At 46.6% G+C, this 17,682-nt stretch overlaps 1 protein-coding gene across 1 annotated transcript in view; it reads right to left on the bottom strand.

Annotated features, from left to right (window-relative positions):
- Nucleotides 1–8,822, bottom strand: part of COX19 (cytochrome c oxidase assembly factor COX19) — a 14,625-nt gene extending 5,803 nt beyond the window's left edge. The window contains exons 1-2 of the mRNA XM_006167888.3: nt 8,709–8,822; nt 7,100–7,211 (exon numbers count right to left, since the gene is read on the bottom strand). Coding sequence (XP_006167950.1) covers nt 7,100–7,211; nt 8,709–8,790 — 194 coding nt within the window. The 5' untranslated portion in view covers nt 8,791–8,822. The remainder of the gene's footprint in view (nt 1–7,099; nt 7,212–8,708) is intronic.
- Between the last annotated feature and the right edge of the window lie 8,860 nt (nt 8,823–17,682).

Raw genomic sequence — 17,682 nt, 5'->3', positions numbered from 1 at the left:
ATGAACGCACACGTGCCTGGCATGAGTTTAAGACACCAGGTCCAGGACTCGAACTGTGGTCGGCTACATGGGAGTTCAGCGACATAGCCATTACGCTAACTGCTGGTCTCCACAAAGTGGGATTTTACTAACAAATACCCAGAAATTAAGTAGTAGGCAGAGATTGAAAGAGTTTGGATGAACAATCTAGAAGCCTAGATTGTGGTAGAAGCTCTGAAGAAGTTTAAAAAGTAACTGTAACTGGGATCAGAAGACGGAGTAATGGTTACATCGCTGGACTCTTCCATGGCCAACTGTGGTTCAAGTCCTAGACCTACAGGCTTCAAACACACCAGGTGGGTGTGCATGTATGTATCCCCAAAATCCTGAGAGGGGAATGGAGGAGAAGGGATTGTGGTGTGGTCATACCCCCTGGGGGGTGATTTCTTGCTTTCTGTCTCTCTGTCTCTCTGGTAAGCACATGTGCCCTTTAGCAAAAATCTCTCTCAAAATAAATAAAAAAATAAATAACGACAACTTTTTAGAAATTGGTTAAATGGTAATGAGCAGAATATTAATACAAATATGGGGATTAAAGGCTGTTTCAGAGGGAAATGAGAAATATCTTACTGAAAACTGAAAAAAGGTCATCGTGTTATACCACTTCAAAGAATTTGGTTACATACCCTCAGGCTTTGTAGAATAAGGAATCTAGGGACCAGCAGTTAGCGTAATGGCTATGTTGCTGGACTCCCATGTAGCTGACCGTGGTTCAAGTCCTGAACCCAGCGGCTTAAACTCACGCCGGGCGCATGTGCGTGCGTGCCCAAGATCCCAAGAGGAGAATGGAGGAGAAGGGATTGTGGCGTGGCCATCTCCCCCGGGGGGTGATTTCTCGCTTTCTATCTCTCTGTCTCTCTCTGTCTTTCTGGCGAGCGCATGCGCCCTATAGTGAAAATCTTTCAAAAAACAAACAAACAAACAAAAAAAGGAATCTAACGGAGACCAGCAGGTGGTGTGGTGGTTAAGATGCTTCCACACGGCTGACCATGGTTTGAGTACCGGACCTGGTGGTTTGCTTTCTCACTCCTCCCCCTCCCCCGTGTGTGTCTCTCTCCGGCCAAATTAAAATAAATGAACGAATAAATAAAGTTAAATAATTATAATTCTTTTTAAAAAAAGAATAAGGAATCTAATAGCAATGCATATTTGGCAAATTAGATTTATCAGTAAGATATAGAAGGAGCTACATGTAATAAAGAGAAAAATAGAAAGAAACTACTTATGGATAAAACTTACAATGAAGAGGGAAGCAGTGTGGAACTATTTTTTAAATTTGCAGCCTGGCTATATGGTAAAGAATGAAGCATATTCAGCAGAGAAAAATGTGACTGAGCTACTGGTTGCTAAAGAGATTACCATTGACAGAACGAGATGATAAAAGTCAGGACAGAAAGGACCCAAGAGCATTTCAGAGATCTTTGAGACTGCCCTTCCCAGCACTGGCCTAAGGCCTAAGAAGAGCAGAATGGTTTTAGAAAACTGGCCCAGAGCAAATTCACTGTCCTGAACCACGTTGGGACTCAGCTCCTGCATCCCAATAAAGCATTACTCAACCCCAGGTAGAGCTCACCCCACCATTAACACTGTGTTTCACTCTCTGCTCTGGAACATGCCAAGTAGCAGATTCAGGTGATACACATGGGGAGGTAATTCTGTAGGCTTGCACAGTTCAATAGCTATATAAGTATAAAGGCTTCCACCTAGATTTCAAACAATATCTCAGACAATCTAGGTGTCTAGCAGAGACTTGCCATGCGGCAGAGCCACCATAGAAAGCCTCCATTAGAGCAAAGCCAAATAGAAATACGGGCTCAGGGATGCCACAGAAAATCCCTACTAGGGCAAAACCTATAGACCACATGACTGGGACTGCCCTGCATACAGCCCCACCCAAAAGCTGTAGGGCTTTATATATGCAGCACCAGTGTGCAAGAATTACAGACACAAGATGCCAACTGGAGAAAGCTAAAGCATGGACTGAGCCCAGCAAGCAAGGGAAGCAAGCCTGCCCAGCACCTTGGGGGCCCATCTTCCTCAGTGCATTCTGGAGTTCACGCGTGGGGTTTAAGACTGAATGTCTGCTGAGCTTTGGACCTGCTTGGGGCATGTTACTTCTTTCACCTAGTAGATTGGGAATTTCTACCCTGTTTGTTCCACCATTGTATTTTAAGAATATGTCATTTGTTTTTATTTTTACAGGCTCACAGGTGGAAGGCATTTGTTTTGAGTCTCAGATGAGACTTTGGGTTTCTGAGTTCATGGTAGACTAAGTTAAGTGCAGGGAGATAAGAGTGCAGAGGAGAAAGGGGCTCAGAGAGAGAACACGTTGGAGTTCGAGTCTGAGGCACTCACCATCTATGCTTTTCAGACTGGAGAAATCACAGAAGTGTTTTTGTCCCTACAGGAGTTTACACAAAATGCTACTCTGAGAAGGGATGGATATTAGTGCAATCTCATCTACTCCAAATTTGGGAATATTTATGTTATAGAAAACTGGACTACTCAGCAGGACCTCACATGCATGCCCTTGGGTCACATCCTCTAACTATCTGTCCTTTCCTGGCTCTCCTGTCACCCCTTTACCAGCTTTATCAGGGCCTTACCCACTGGGCTGGCAGAAGCTCCAGGCCAACAAAGCCCTGAGGTCACTTACCGGTTAGAAATTATCACTAGACTTGCAAAACCCAGTCAGTGCAATTTAATCTGGTAAACAGATTAAAGCAATTTGATAGCAGCAGAATTCAAAAGATATTCCTTAAACCCAAACTGGGCAAGTAACAACCTATTTTTGCCACATCTTAGTAAAAGAATGTATCTAGGGAACCAGCAGTTAGCGTAATGGCTATGTCGCTGGATTCCCACGTAGTCGACCGCGGTTTGCGTCCCGGACCCGGTGGCTTAAAACTCACGCCAGGCGCGTGTGCGTACGTGCCCAAGATCCCGAGAGGAGAATGGAGGAGAAGGGATTGCGGCGTGCCCATCCCCCCTGGGGGGTGATTTCTCGCTTTCTGTCTCTATGTCTCTCTGTCTGTCTGGCGAGCGCACGCGCCCTATAGCGAAAACCTCTCAAAAAAAAAAAAAAAGAATGTATCTAGCCAACAGTTCTTAACACTAACTTCTCAGGCTTTGGTATGACCCTCCTCAAAGTTGTTCACACTCTGACCCCTGGAACCTGTGAATATGCTACCTTATCTTGCAAAGAGAAATCAGGTTGCAGATAGAATTAAGGTTGCTAACCATCAGACTTTGAGATGAGGAAATTATCCTGGATTATCCAAAAGGACCCAATCTAATCCCATGGAATCTACAGTTAAGAGTATCTCTTGGCTTTGGTCAGAAAGAAAAGCGTGAAGAAGAATGTCCAGGGAGATGCAATCTTACTGGCTCGGAGGCGGAGGAAGAACATGAACCAAGGAAGGTGGACACCTCTAGAAGTTGGGAATAGCAGAGGAACAGATTCTCCAGAGCCTCCACAGGGAACACAGGCCTGCTGATACCTTGACTTTAGCTCAGTGAGACCCACGTCAGACTTGATAGTACATATGTGCTGTTTAAGCCACCTTGTTTACGGCAAACAAAGGAAACAAATACAGTGCTCCCTGAAACCTTCATGACCTGATGTAGCTGAGGATGACAGTAAGTACCTGTGTCTTTAGAGAGAGGTGGTGATACACATACCCTGAGCAACAGCTTTACCACCCACTATCCCCCCTGTGGGATGGTGCTGGTGCTTATGGCTGGGTTGTTGGGAGGGCAAAGGAGTCATCCTTGTAAAGCACATAGCACTACTCAGGGTGAGCATCAGAAATAGCAGGGCTAAATGCTTTACAAGGAGTTTAAGATCCTGAACCGCATGCATAGTGTATTTGTTGTCATCCTTGCCTACAACATAATCTCAATTTTAACATTTTTTTTTCCCTGAGAAGTGTGGGCATCTAAAACACAAATACCATTTCATATCAGCCTAAAATAGCATAAGTCCTCATGAGAGAACTTTAAAAAATTCAATATTGTGGGGGGACCAGCAGTTAACGTAATGACTATGTCACTGGACTCCCACGTAGTCGACCGCGGTTCTAGTCCTGGACTCACGCCGGGCACGTGTCTGTACGTGCGTGCCCAAGATCCTGAGAGAATGGAGGAGAAGGGACTGTGGCGTGGCCATCCTCCCTTGGGGGTGATTTCTCGCTCTCTGCCTCTCTGTCTGTCTGGAGAGCGCATGCACCCTATCGCAAAAACCTCTCCAGAAAAAAAAAAAAACTCTATTGTGGGGGCCAGCAGTTAGCGTAATGGCTATGTCGCTGGACTCCCACGTAGTTGACTACGGTTTGCATCCCAGACCCGGTGGCTTAAAACTCACGCCGGGCGCGTGTGCGTGCGTGCCTAAGATCCCAAGAGGAGAATGGAGGAGAAAGGATTGCGGCGTGACCATCCCCCCTGGGGGGTGATTTCTCGCTTTCTGTCTCTTTGTCTCCTTCTGTCTGTCTGGCGAGCGCATGCGCCCTTAGCAAAAACCGCTAAAAAAAAAAAAAGACCTCTATTGTGGTACATTTTGTAAAAAGATGTATATGGTACTAAAAAGAGGTAAAATAATATACAGGATTTCAGCACAAAAAGAAAAAGAGGCGGGCCAGCAGGTGGTGTGGTGGTTAAGACACTGGACTCCCATATGGCTGACTGTGGCTCAAGTCCTGGACCTGGTGGCTTGCTTTCTCATTTTCCCTCTTTCTCTATCTTTGTGTCTCTCTCAGGTGAACACACACGCCCAGTAGCATATTTTTAAAAATAATAATGACAAGTAAAATTAAATAATTCTTAAAAAAAAAAAAAAGGGAAAAGGGAAAAAAGAAATAGTTACAAGTAGGGTGGGATAGGGGTAGGGTACAAAAATGCAAATGTGGGAAATCTTGGCCCTGAGTCTGGGTGATGGAGGCCAGACACCCTCGACTGTTTTATGTTTGATAATCTTTGTTAACTCAACCAATCAACCAAAACTCTACAAATAACGAACCAAATCAGAAACACACAGAGCCTGCACATTCACCTAAACACCGTCTGACCCAGAGCATCCACATCCCTTCTCCCTGCTGTCGTGGGCAGGCCTTAGAGGCAGTCGTATCCAGAGGTGCTGTGTGTGCTCAGATGCAGGAGATCTGGGCAGCCCTGGGTGCTGCTTACACTCAGGAACAAATGGGAAACGCAAGGCTCTTGTGCTGGTCTGCCTGGAAGCCTTCATCAGGCCAGCCAGGAACCTTCTCTACGGATCCCAAACTAGCCAAACCTTCTGAAGCAAAAGCTGTTGCCCGCCTGTGACAGGCACTGTGGTTAACCCAGGTATCTCAATCTTATTTATTCTTTCACCAGCTTCCCTGTGTGGGATTTTTCATGTGGATTTTTTTTTCTTTTTTTTTTTTTGGAGAGGTTTTCACTATAAGGCGTGTGCACTCACCAGACAGACAGAGAGAGACATAGAGACAGAAAGTGAGAAATCATCCCCCAGGGGGGATGGTCACGCCACAATCCCTTCTCCTCCATTCTCCTCTTGGGATCTTGGGCACACACGCACACACGCCCGGCGTGAGTTTTAAGCCACCAGATCCGGGACACTAACCGCGGTCGACTACGTAGGAGTCCAGCGACATAGCCATTACACTAACTGCTGGTTCCCTTATGTGGATTTTTGATTGGAACTAAGGCAGAGAAGCAGGCCCACACAGATAGAGACCAACTTTAAACCCTATCTCTAAAGCTTGGTAATACCAAGAAGAAATTCTTTGTTCCAGTTTTCTAAAGATGCATGCATTTAAAGGCAAAAATTTACACATGAGGTTCCAACTAAAATGCTATTTAAAAATAGTAAGAACTGGGGCCATCAGATGGAGTGGCAGTTACATCGCTGAACTCCCAGATAGCCGACCATGGTTCAAGTCCTGGACCCCATGCCTTGAAAATTATGTCAGGAACATATGTGTGGGTGTGTGCCCAAGATTCCAGGAGGAGAATGAAGGGAAAGGGATTGTGGTGTGGCCATCCCAGGGGGGCAGGGGGTGTTCCTCACTTTCCCTCTCACTCTCTCTCTTATACCCTGGCAACCACATGCACCCTAAGGCAAAAACTTAAAAAATATATTATGAACTAAATTCAGTGTGCCGCATAAGCAAGTCTTAATGGCAACTCTGAAGGCAGAACAGGGACCTCTCAGGAGCTCCACACTGCTAAGGCCCAAATGAACACACTGATAATCCTCACACACACCTGTGTGTCCTGAAAAGAAAACAGATTTTGCCTTGAGGGGAATGTCTGTGTTTGTTATGAAAAAATGAAAAGAGAGCTCAAAGTGGATTGGTTTATGTCAATCTGTCTTCGGCAGAGACAGGCTGTCTAAAGACTGAATTCTTTAGTGGGCTAATCGTGGCCACAAAAAGGAAAAATAAAAGCACCTATCTCCATTATATTATTATACATTACATGCTTTTCCATAGTGAGATCAGAATAGCTCTTGTGTTCAGTAAAAAGCCGTATGGATCATGGTTAGAAAAGTTTTTGTTTTGTTTAAAGGTGAACTCTGGTGAATTCTGGTTAAGACAGGAAGAATCACTCATCTTTCATCATTTCTTAATAGCCTGTTGTCTTCCCTGTTACATTCCAGATAGCTCTAAGGGGAACAAAACAACACAGGACATATTTTTATGGTCTGAGAATGTGAAAGAAAGAAACTGTGTTCTCATAATCTTCAAATCTTTTCACCTAGTATTTTTGTGATGTATGATTCTGAGACCACACTGACAGGTCAGCAGCACTGAAGTTGGAAAGAAAATGCACTGAGATACACAAGCACGCAGAATGCTATCATCCAAGAAAAGGTTCCTGAGATTGCTAAATAGTTGTTAGTGCAATATCGTCTGATAAGCCTCAATTTCACAGAAAAACAACTCTACAGTTTCAAAACACAGAAGTGGAACCTCTGGTCTGAATAAGGCATACTGTAATGGATTTTTTTTTTTTTTTTGGTCAGAGAAGTGGGAGATGGAAATCTTAACTGTTAGCCTGTACTTGCCTTTCCATTCTGCACTCTAAATATTCTTTTGATTCATTTCTGCACAAAGAATTTTCAAAATTATTGTCACGGAGACACTTCATGAACTTCTCTTTGAAGCTTTTACATTCACCTAAAATGAAAAAGAAACAGTATCTTCTTTTGAAAGTGAAAAAAATGACACAGCAACCTATGAGCAACTACTTTTCCTTTTAAAATTTATTTCCTTCATAATCATGCTAAAAACTATGCTGGGGGAGAAAAAAACCTACAATGATGTAAAGCAAATCCAATGAATGTTAAGGGCAGGGTCTAGATGGTGGACTGAGAGGAACTTACAGTAAAAATTCCTTCAATCTTGCTGTGTGCTTGAAAATTTCATATTAAAATATTGGGAAAGAAAAATTAATCTATTGTATTTTCAAAGCCTTAATTTCCACAGAGGCCCACCTACATGTTTACCCCCAAACTTGAATTCAGGCCATAAACGTGATAAGATCAGCAGCATCTTTTGATTTTGCCAAGCACACCAATAATGAATAATTTAAGCCCCCACCATAACAAACTGTAAAATTCTTAAGTGTCAAAACTATGTATTGCCAGGAACCACCAGTTAGCCTAATGGCTATGTCGCTGAACTCCCACGTAGTCAACCACTAGACCCGGTGGCTTTAAACTCACGTGGGGCGCGTGAGCGTGCGTGCCCAAGATTCAGAGAGGAGAATGGAGGAGAAGGGATTGCGGCGTGACCATCCCCCCCGGGGGGTGATTTCTCGCTTTCTGTCTCTCTGTCTCTCTCTGTCTGGTGAGCGCACGCGCCCTATAGCAAAAACCTCTCAAAAAAAAACCAAAAAACCAAAAAAACTATGTATTGCCAGAGACCAGCCAGAGACCAGCAGTTGGTGTAATGTCGCTGGACTTCCACGTGGTTGACTACAGTTCGAGTCCGGACCTGATGGCTTAAACTTAGGCCAGGCGTGTGTGTGTGTGTGTGTGTGTGTGTGTGTGTGTGTGTGTGTGTGCGCGCGCGCGCGCCCAAGATCCCAAGAGGAGAATGGAAGGGAAGGGACTGCGGCGTGGGAACCCCCTCCCCTTCAGGGGTGATTTCTTGCTTTCTGTCTCTCTCTTTGTGGAGAGCGCACGTGCCCTATATCAAAAACCTCTCCTCCCCAAAACAAACAAAAACAAAACAAAACAAAAAAACTACGTATTGCCTAATACTTCGCTAAAGAAATGAAGCATTAGCTGCTGCCTAACGAGACCAACTTCCTCAGTCTGCGCCAGGCCGGTGTCCCACAAGGGTAATCCCGGGTGGGTGCGAGGAATGGCATTCACCACCCTTGTCACCCTTGCCAGCTCCCACTTGGGGAGTCCACGCCGCGAGTGACCTGGGGAGGGCTGGGGGCCCGCCAAGCGTGCTTCCCCACCTGTGCCGGGGTGCGGGGTGCACTTCCTGTGACCAGTTAGCAGCACCGCGACCGCCGCTCACTCAGGGCCCCAAACGGACCCCGACTCTGACGTCCCCCACCCCCAGACTCGGAGACCTGCCCCCGAGACCTGCACACCGACCCCACTCCGAGACTCCGTACCCCGCGTGCCTAGACCCCGTGCGCGACCTCCCGCCGCTCACCGAAGTGGTCCAGCGGGAAGCTGCCCTTGTCCGGGGGCCGCGGCTGGAAGCTCTTGGTCCCGAAGTTCATCGCAGTCGACATGACGCCGGCTTGGGCGATCGCAAACCGGCATGCGCAGGGCGGCCGGCCGAGCGCCGAGCAGGCCCCGCAGGAGCTCCGAGCTCGTCGAGCTGAAGCCCCGCCCCGGTCTGCCCTGACTAAGAAAGCTGCGGACCTTCTGTCGGGCTCGCTACCCAGCGCTTTCCTGCCTTGCCTTTTCCGTTTGACTCTCACAGCATCTCCCCCGGCAGGAGCCCCAGCCATCCTCTCCCGGTCCCGGTATGGGTGAGGATCCAAGCTCAGAGAGGTTAAGTCAAGTGCCCAGTGACACGCAGCTGTGCCCTGGTGTCTCTGCATCCCAAGTGTCTGTCAGGGGCTCGGTTTCCCAATTAGCAAAGAGGTCGTAATCATGGCCTTACCTGGAGAGAAATGCATCAAAGGCAGGAGTGTGTATTAGCCTCCCGTGGCTGTCCTGTCAAAGTACCCAAACTGCCCCTTCCAACAACAGAATGTACCTGCTGGAGACCACCCTGTGTGATGATGCCCCAGATGTGCTGGAAAACAACTTGAGTGACTGGAACACTGGGTTCTCAAGCATAGGAGACTGCACTGTCTCCTGTAACCCGTTTCCCAGGGAAGCGAACCAAGAACCACTGGGTTCATATGTTCTGTGTCTTACGCAGTTAATAGCTCTTACGGGCTATACTTCGTGTTTTCTAGCAAATCTTTAAATTCCTTCTTAAAGAAGTTCTTGCTTTGGGAAAATTCTGCTGTTTGTATGCTTATCCATTCCTGTCTACTGTACATTTATAGAATGTTCCATCATAAATATGTACGGTAAAGTTTACTGGAGAAAAAAGGTCACTTATTTAAAGTACTACATCGTGTATAGTCTGATCTTCCACACAATACACAGAGAGCATAAGAGACGGCTATAACCCAGCTCTCTCGGATCCCAAGCTCCCCACTCTACTAAATGTACCTAGACTAAGAATCTTTCAAAATGTGCGCACCCTTCTGCATCTCTGAGTCTGCAACAGGTGGCACCCGAATGGGGACCTGAAGACACAGTAATCGTGAGTCATGGTTGCACACGCCCCATCAACTGAGTCACGACACTTGACGTGAGGATTTGCTTTAAAGGTTGGGTGACAATGGGGCAGAATTTGTCTGGTTTAACTCATTATGCTACTTTATTGAAATATCTGCTGATGCAAGCAGGGGCTTCTATGGGGACAGAACAGATTAATGAATGATTAGAATGGATTTTAAAATTCTGTCCCTGGTTCCCTGAGGAAGGCATCCTCAGTGTGGAAACTTGGGAACGTATTGGTAAATACTGCAAAAGGAACATGGGCGATGCTCTTGTATTCCTGTAAATGTATTTTCCATGTGGACATTGATAAAGACAGTCTTAGAGCACTTCAGGGAACAAAAGCAAACTTGCAGCATAAATAAATAAAAGACTTCTATGCCTGCAACACCCCCTCCTTCAGCCCTTGGGCCAGCTCCTCCCAGTCAATTGAGTGAAAAGACTCCCTTTAAAAATCAAAATCCTCCAACATCCATCTTTCTAGTTCAAATTAACCTCCAGAAGACTCTAGCCAAATATCAAGAACATTCTTATTCAGTAGAACTGGATGATTTAATATTGTTTCCAACAAGACTCACAAGGGAATTTGCAGAGAGTTCATCAAGGGTTTGACATGACAACATTACATGGGCTTTGGGATAGTTTAAGAGAAAATGGAATTCAGCTCCATTTACTATGACCATTCTAGAAGCCCTGAGTAAGACTACCCTCTTGGGACTGGCATCTAATCTGAAAAGCAGCTCTTACTGAAGGGTCTATATTAGCAATAGAAGGCAGCCTTTAGGGGTTTCCCACAAGAAAATGGCTAGACTTAATAAAAATGCTAATATTCCAATTACTTTTGAAATGTTAACAGGCTCAGGACCATTGTCAGATTTAAATACTCTTTTAAGGGCTGTCAGGTGCATGGTTGTTAAGGTGTTGGACTCCTGCTGTAGGCCAACCACAGTTTGAGTCCTGGGCCTGGTGGCTTGCTTTCTCACTTTCTCGCTTTCTCTCTCTGTCTCTCTAGTCAAATAAAAAAAAATACATAAAATTGAATAAATAATTATTAATAAATAAATAAATAAACAAATGCTCAGCTTACCTTTGATCCTCAGGCATATTTACAAATTTTGCTTTGTGCTTGGTGGACATGACAAACTCTGCCTGAACCAGGTTAACCCAATAAGTCCTTCCTAAAATGTTTATAAGGACCTTCAGAATCATATGCTGATTTTCTAGATCTATTGTCTAAGGCTGGTCCAAAGGTAGTGAACTATCTCAATTGAGTATTCAGAGTCAGTTACACGTCTAACTCCTTGTTCTACTAGATGTCAAAAAATTACCTGTATGTATTTTTTTTAACATCACTGACAATTAATGACAAAATTAACACGTACATACTCCAAATCCAAGACAAACTCAGTAAAGGTCATGTCCTTCTCTCATGAAATTGGAAGTAGTCAAACTGGCCTTTGGCCCTTTTGAGACTTCCAATAATTTTGCTTGTTTGCCTTTTTGGACCTTACATATTGAATCTGTTAACAAATTGATTTCTTCTTGCCTAGATGCTCTCAGACTTGAAGCTATCTCTTCAAGTTTTTTCAGCTGTATCTGCTGTGAACTTCTTTCGGGGACCCGTAGATAGACCTCTGGTGGAAGCTCCCTGACTGCCATCCCTGTCAGCATCCCAATCTCAGCATGAAGCAACCAGAGCAGACTTCGCCCCTTTTCCCCCTAATGGCAGTTAGGGGTACTTTTTCAAAGGGGGGAATGAGGTGGGAGTTGGAACCTACTTGTGGGTAAATGGAGTAGGGGCCCTGAATGAGAGTCACTGTGTTTTTCTTTTTGATGAGGCCTCTGTGTTTTTCCTCTACGGTCTGGTTGATGTACAACATATATCCCTTTTACATGTCTCTAAAGAATTGATGATTCCTTGCCAATAAGGCAAAACATAAGGATGTTGGACACACAGACAGGATAAGGTCAAGATGGAGTCACAGTGGTTAAGTTTTCACAGCCAAAGCTGGCTGCATAGGGATTCACAGCTGTAGCCAAGAGCAATGGTTTCTATTTAGCAACTGTATTTTTTAATAATATTTTTTAAAAGGATTATTTTACTTAAATTCATTTATTTATTTTAATTTGACCAGACAGAGACAGAAGGCAGTGGGGAGAGAGAGAGAAAGTGAGAAAGTAAGCTGTCAGGTCTGGGACTCGAACCACAGTCAGCCTTGTGGGAGTCCAGCACTTTTAACCACCATGCCACCTGCCGTCTCCTCCTTTTTTGAGAGAGATTTTTGCTGTAGGGTTAATGTGCTCACCAGAGAGACAGAGAGTGAGAAATCAACCCCCCAGGGAGATGGCCAATTACTTGGTGCTGTAATTTTATTAGTAATTCTCTGCATTTTGTGTCACATGGTCTCTCAAATCGAAATGAAAACATTTTCTCAACAAAAACATCTATTTGTCATGCTGACTTTGGAGCAAAAACAGAACGGGGGGCATGTTGGAGATCACCTGTGGGACAATGGCCCAGATCTGCTGGAACACAACCGGAGTGACCTGGCACACTGGGTCCTCAAGCTGCGTGTTGGGCTAATTCCTTCTGAGGGCTCTCAGGAGAATCTGTCCTAGACCTCTGTCCTAGCTTCTGGGGTGCTCCCTCAGCCCCTGGCTCATTCGCTTTGTAGAAGCACCACCACGTCTCCCTACCTCTGTGAACGTGTGTCTCTACGTCCAAATTTCCATTGTATAGTCCAGGTTAGGGCCATCCTAATGATTTCACTGTAATGAATTACATCTGTGAGGCCCAATTTCTTTCCTTTCTCTTTTTGTTTTTGTGTTTTGCTATACAGCAAAAGCATTTGCCAGAGACAGACAGACAGAGGGGGAAAGTGAGAAAGCACCCCCCTCTCGGGGGATGGCCACTATACAATCCCTTCTCTCCCATTCTTCTCCCAGGATTTCTCTCTCTCACATACACACACACCTACCCTGCATGTGTTTCAAACTGCTGCATCCAGGACTCGAACCGCACAGTCGGCCATTTGGAATCCAGCCACTATGACCACTACGGTGGGCCCACTTTTATTTTTAATGGCCAGAGGGCCTGTGCTCTTGTCAGAGAGAGACGGAGAGACAGAGAGAGAAAGCACCCCAGCAGGGCATGGTCATACCGCAGTCCCGTCTCTATTTCTCCATTCTGAGATTTTAGGCACGTCTCCTGACATACCAGTGGCACGCTTTCCCCACTGGGGCAGGGTTTCAACTACCGTTGGCTGTGTGGGATCTGGCTTCCTTAACCACTAGGCTACAGGGCTGGCCCACAGTGACCCTATTTCTTTAAAAAAGTTCCTATTTTGGGGCCAGTAAGTGGTGTGGTAGTTGAGGTGCTGGACTCCCACATGGTCAGCCATGGTTCAAGTCCCAGACGTGACAGCTTGCTTTCTCACTTTTGCTCTCTCTCTGCTTCTCTCTGATGAACTGAAAATAATAATAATAAATAAATAAATAAGTAAAATTAAAGAATTCTTTTTCTTTTTTTTTGAGAGGTTTTTGCTATAGGGCACACGCCAGAAAGACAGAGAGAGACAGAGAAACAGAAAATGAGAAATCACCCCCCAGGGGTGTTGCCCACGCCACAATCCCTTCTCCTCCATTCTCCTCTCGGGATCTTGGGCACGCACACACACGCGCCCAGCATGAGTTTAAGCCACCAAGTCCGGGACTCTTAACTGCGGTCGACTAAATGGGAGTCCAGCGACAGCCATTACGCCAACTGCTGGTCCCAAAATTAAATAATTCTTTTTAAATGTTCCTATTTTAAGATATTAGGGGTTAGGACTTCACCATATGAGTTCTCGGGTGCTACAAATAAAAAGTGTAATATACATTAGAGCCCCTGGCATTTGCTTATTATTATCACGATCACTATGGCAACAATAACAACAGTGAGAAAGAGCTTCGTGGAGACTCCAACTCTGCCTGGGAGAGTTTCTTCCCAGCCCTGGACCTGGAGACCAGCTTCCCACTCTGGGCACATCCCGTTTCCAGGAGGATGATGGAGGATGTAGATCACCAGCCCCTCCACGTCACTGTGGGGGGGCGTTTGTTTGTTTAATGAGAAAGAGACAGGGAGAGACAGAGACGTTTTTGACAGGGTCTTGCTATGTCACAATTCTCCTTGCCCTAGCCTCCCACTCGGCTTGGGTTACCGGACACCACGGCACCTGGCCTGAGTTCAGGAACTGAACTGGGCCTCCTGTGTGGCCCCAGCTTCATTCAGCAGTGCCCTCCCACTTGCACCACCGTGGCTGGGCTGCGCAGCACCGTTTTGGGGTCCTGCTGTGACCTCCAACCTCCACCCAACATTTAACAATACTGGGCACCAGTAGGGCACCAGTCATAGGTAGGGCCCTGGCAGTGATCTGATCTGGTCTCCAGCAACTCCAAGCTCTGCAGCTGCCACCCTGGGATGAACTTTCCTCCCCTCCCAGGCCTAACGTGACCCTACCCCACTGTTGCCTGCCCCTCTGCAGTGCAGACGGTTGGATTCCCATGCCCAAGGCTGGATTCGGGTCTGTGCGCCCTGAACCAGCACGAGATTGGCACTGTTTGTGGGCTGTCCAGCAGAGGGGACCTCATCACCAGGCCCGAAGGCTGCCGGGAAGCCCGTTCCAGTTGTCAGGGCCTTTGGACTCTGGGTCCACTTAAAACTACAAAAGGAAAATTGCACCTTGTTCTTGTCATATAAACAACTGCTTTACAATATGAACCAGAGGCCCACGTACTGGCTTATTCATTAATGTTTCCAGGGCTATGAACAATAGAAGCTTTTATAACCCAGCAAATAGCACTTTTCCACTTGACTAGACCATACCACTTAGCAATAAAAGGACAGCCGCTTCCTGAGGTTGCCTACATCCTCTCTGTCTGGCAACCCTGAGGGACCAGAGAAGTAGAGGCCCAGTGACCTGGAGGTAACAGCTTGTAATTGACTGTCACCTGCAAATGATGATTGCTTTATATGAGATCTCTAGCTACAAGAGAACAGGAAGGAATTTTTATTTGTAGTTCATAGATATGAAAAGCAGAGGACGGAGCTAACCTTTCCTGACCCCCTCTTTTGTGCTGGGCATTTTTCCCAGGGGTTGCCCAGGACTGAGAGCAGTGCCCATTGGCATGTTGTAGGTCCTGGGTTAGTAGATTTAGAAAGCATGAACCCTGTTAGATAGGTACTGCTGTTTTCATCTCACACAGGGAGGGAGGTAGGGTTACATAGCCCAGGCGTGAGTTACTGTTGCTGGGTAGCAGGGTACTGCACACGCAATGTTGTAACACGGCAGTCGCCCACTTTGCTCATGGACCTGCAGTTTAGGCAGGTGCAGGGGAGACTGCCCGCGAGGCGGCGGCTGCAGCTACTCACCATGGGCTGGGGATCCACTTACAATGGTGCACGCGAGGCCAGCAAGTGGCAGAGACTGTGGGCTGTAAGCTTGGCTGGTTCTGTTGGCCTTAGCGCCTCTCCATGTAGGCCTTGCTTCAGGCCCTTTGGGCTTCCCCACAGCACAGAGGCTGGGTCCTGAGAGCAAGTGTCCCAGAGACGCAGGTGGACGCCCCACCACATTTTGTGATTTAGCCTCAGACGTCACATCGTGTTGCTTCCACCACAGTCACAAGCACCCACCCATATTCAAGGGCAGGGAACGCAGACACTCCTCCCAATGGGAGAAGGGCATGCCTGCGTCATCCAAAGGGCATGTGACTAGCAGGATCTCTTGTGTCCATCACTGGAAGCTGCTTTTTTCTTTTAAATAATTATTTTATTTAACTTTATTTATTATTATTATCATTATTATTTTCCAGTTTGATCAGAGAGAGAGAGAGAGGAAGTGAGAAAGCAAGCCACCAGGTCTGAGACTTGAACCGTGGTCAGCCACGTGGGAGCCCAGCACCTTTAACCACCATGCCACTTGCAAGCCCCTCTGGAAGCTGCTTTTTTTTGTTTTTGTTTTTGTTTTCGTTTTTGTTTTTTTGGAAGCTGCTTTCTACTACAGCCCACAAGCAGAGTAGCTGAGTTTGGAACCAGGTCTGACTGACTTCACACCCCTCCCAGGGAACCTACACCGCCCTACTTCTGGTGGCAGGGCTAGGTGTGACCTGAACCATCCTGTCAGAACACTGCATCCCTGCTAGCCACAGGATCAAATCCAGGGCTAACCAACTGATCCTAACCAACAGGATCTAATCAGAACAACCCAGGATGGGGACAGCAGGCACCACATCTTTGGTGGGAGCCACTGGGAATGGTCACTGGAATTTAAAAAGTAACAACCCCTTTTCTCAGTAATCCCATCTAGGGATTTATTTTATGGCATTCTTTGCAACGGCATGCATTGGTGTATTTAGCAGACTGTCCTGGGGCAGTCTCAGGTTGAAACAATGAAAGTGCCCATGCTTGGTCGTGCCATAAGACTAAGTGATCCCAGATATGGGAGGGAGGGAATAGGGCACCAGGGAGCTTTAGGGACAATGGGATGTTCACAACCTTGCTTGTGGCAAAGGTTCCTTGGGTGTGTTCATATGCCCAAACTCATCAAACTGTATGCTTGAGGGCTGGCGCTGTGGCCTAGTGGTTAAGAGCTGAATCCCATATGGCTGATAAAATGATCCTGACCCTGGCTTCTGGTCTCCAAGGTGTCCCTGCTGTGCCCAGAGGCAATTTTGGTGGCAAACTCTCTGCCACATTGGCCTCCCCCATGCAGCTGGAAGGGCAGGGCTCTTAGGATCCTACTCCATAATTCCTATAGCTTGAGCTTTTGGCAGGGTCTGGCACACACAGGCATTCAAGAAATGCTCCCTGACCCAGCCTTGTAGCACAGCAGTTAAACCCTGTGCCCAGGCAACTGGATCCCATACGCTCAACTGCAGTTCGAATCCCTGTCCCAGCAGCTTGAAAAACATGTTAGGCACATGTGCATGAGTGCCCCAAATCCTGACGGGATGCAGAAATGAAGGAAAAAGGATGAGAGCGTGACCATGCCCCACTGAGGGAGGGGTCTCTCTCCCTCTCTCTTTGGAAAGTGCATACACCCTCTGGGGGAAAAAAAGGGGGACCTGGCAGCTTGAAACTAACACTGTGTGTGTGTGTGTGTGTGTGTGCGCTCAAAATCTTGAGGGGAAGGACCAGCAGTTAGCGTAATGGCTATGTCGCTGGACTCTCATGTAGTCGACTACAGTTTGAGTCCTGGACCCGGTGACTTAAACTCACGCTGAGCACGTGTGTGTGCGTGCCCAAGATCCCGAGAGGAGAATGGAGGAGAATGGATTGCGGCGTGGCCATCCCCCCGGGGGGTGATTTCTCGCTTTCTGTCTCTATGTCTCTCTCTCTCTGTCTGGCGAGCGCACGCGCCCTATAGCAAAACCCTCTCCAAAAAACAAAAAAACAAAATCTTGAGAGGAGAATGGCGAAGGGATTGCAGTGTGACCACTCCCTCTGGGGGATGATTTCTGGCTTTCTGTCTCTGTCTCCACAGTGAGCGCATGCTCCCAATAGCAAAAATCTCTCTCTAAATAAATAAATAAATAAATAGATAGATAGATAGATAGATAGATAAATAAATAAATGTAGGTGCTCCCTGAATTAACATCATTAATTTTGTTAGGCTGGCAGTATCCCAAGCCTGGTACCAAGCACTTGGCACAAATGACACAGAAATCCAGCAGGTTAAAGAGCCGCCCTCCACCTGCAGCTGCCCTAGCCTCATGGCTGTACCGTGGGACAGAGGTAGTGAGCTCCCCATTGTAGAAGGGGTGCAACTGAGCCAGGGGCTTAACTTTCATAGCTAGACAAAAGG

Source organism: Tupaia chinensis, unplaced genomic scaffold (genome assembly GCF_000334495.1).
Source record: "Tupaia chinensis unplaced genomic scaffold, TupChi_1.0 Scaffold145208_1, whole genome shotgun sequence".
Classification (NCBI taxonomy): Eukaryota; Metazoa; Chordata; class Mammalia; order Scandentia; family Tupaiidae; genus Tupaia; species Tupaia belangeri.
Note: the sequence above shows the minus strand (reverse complement) of the source record. Positions and strands in the feature narration are given on the sequence as shown.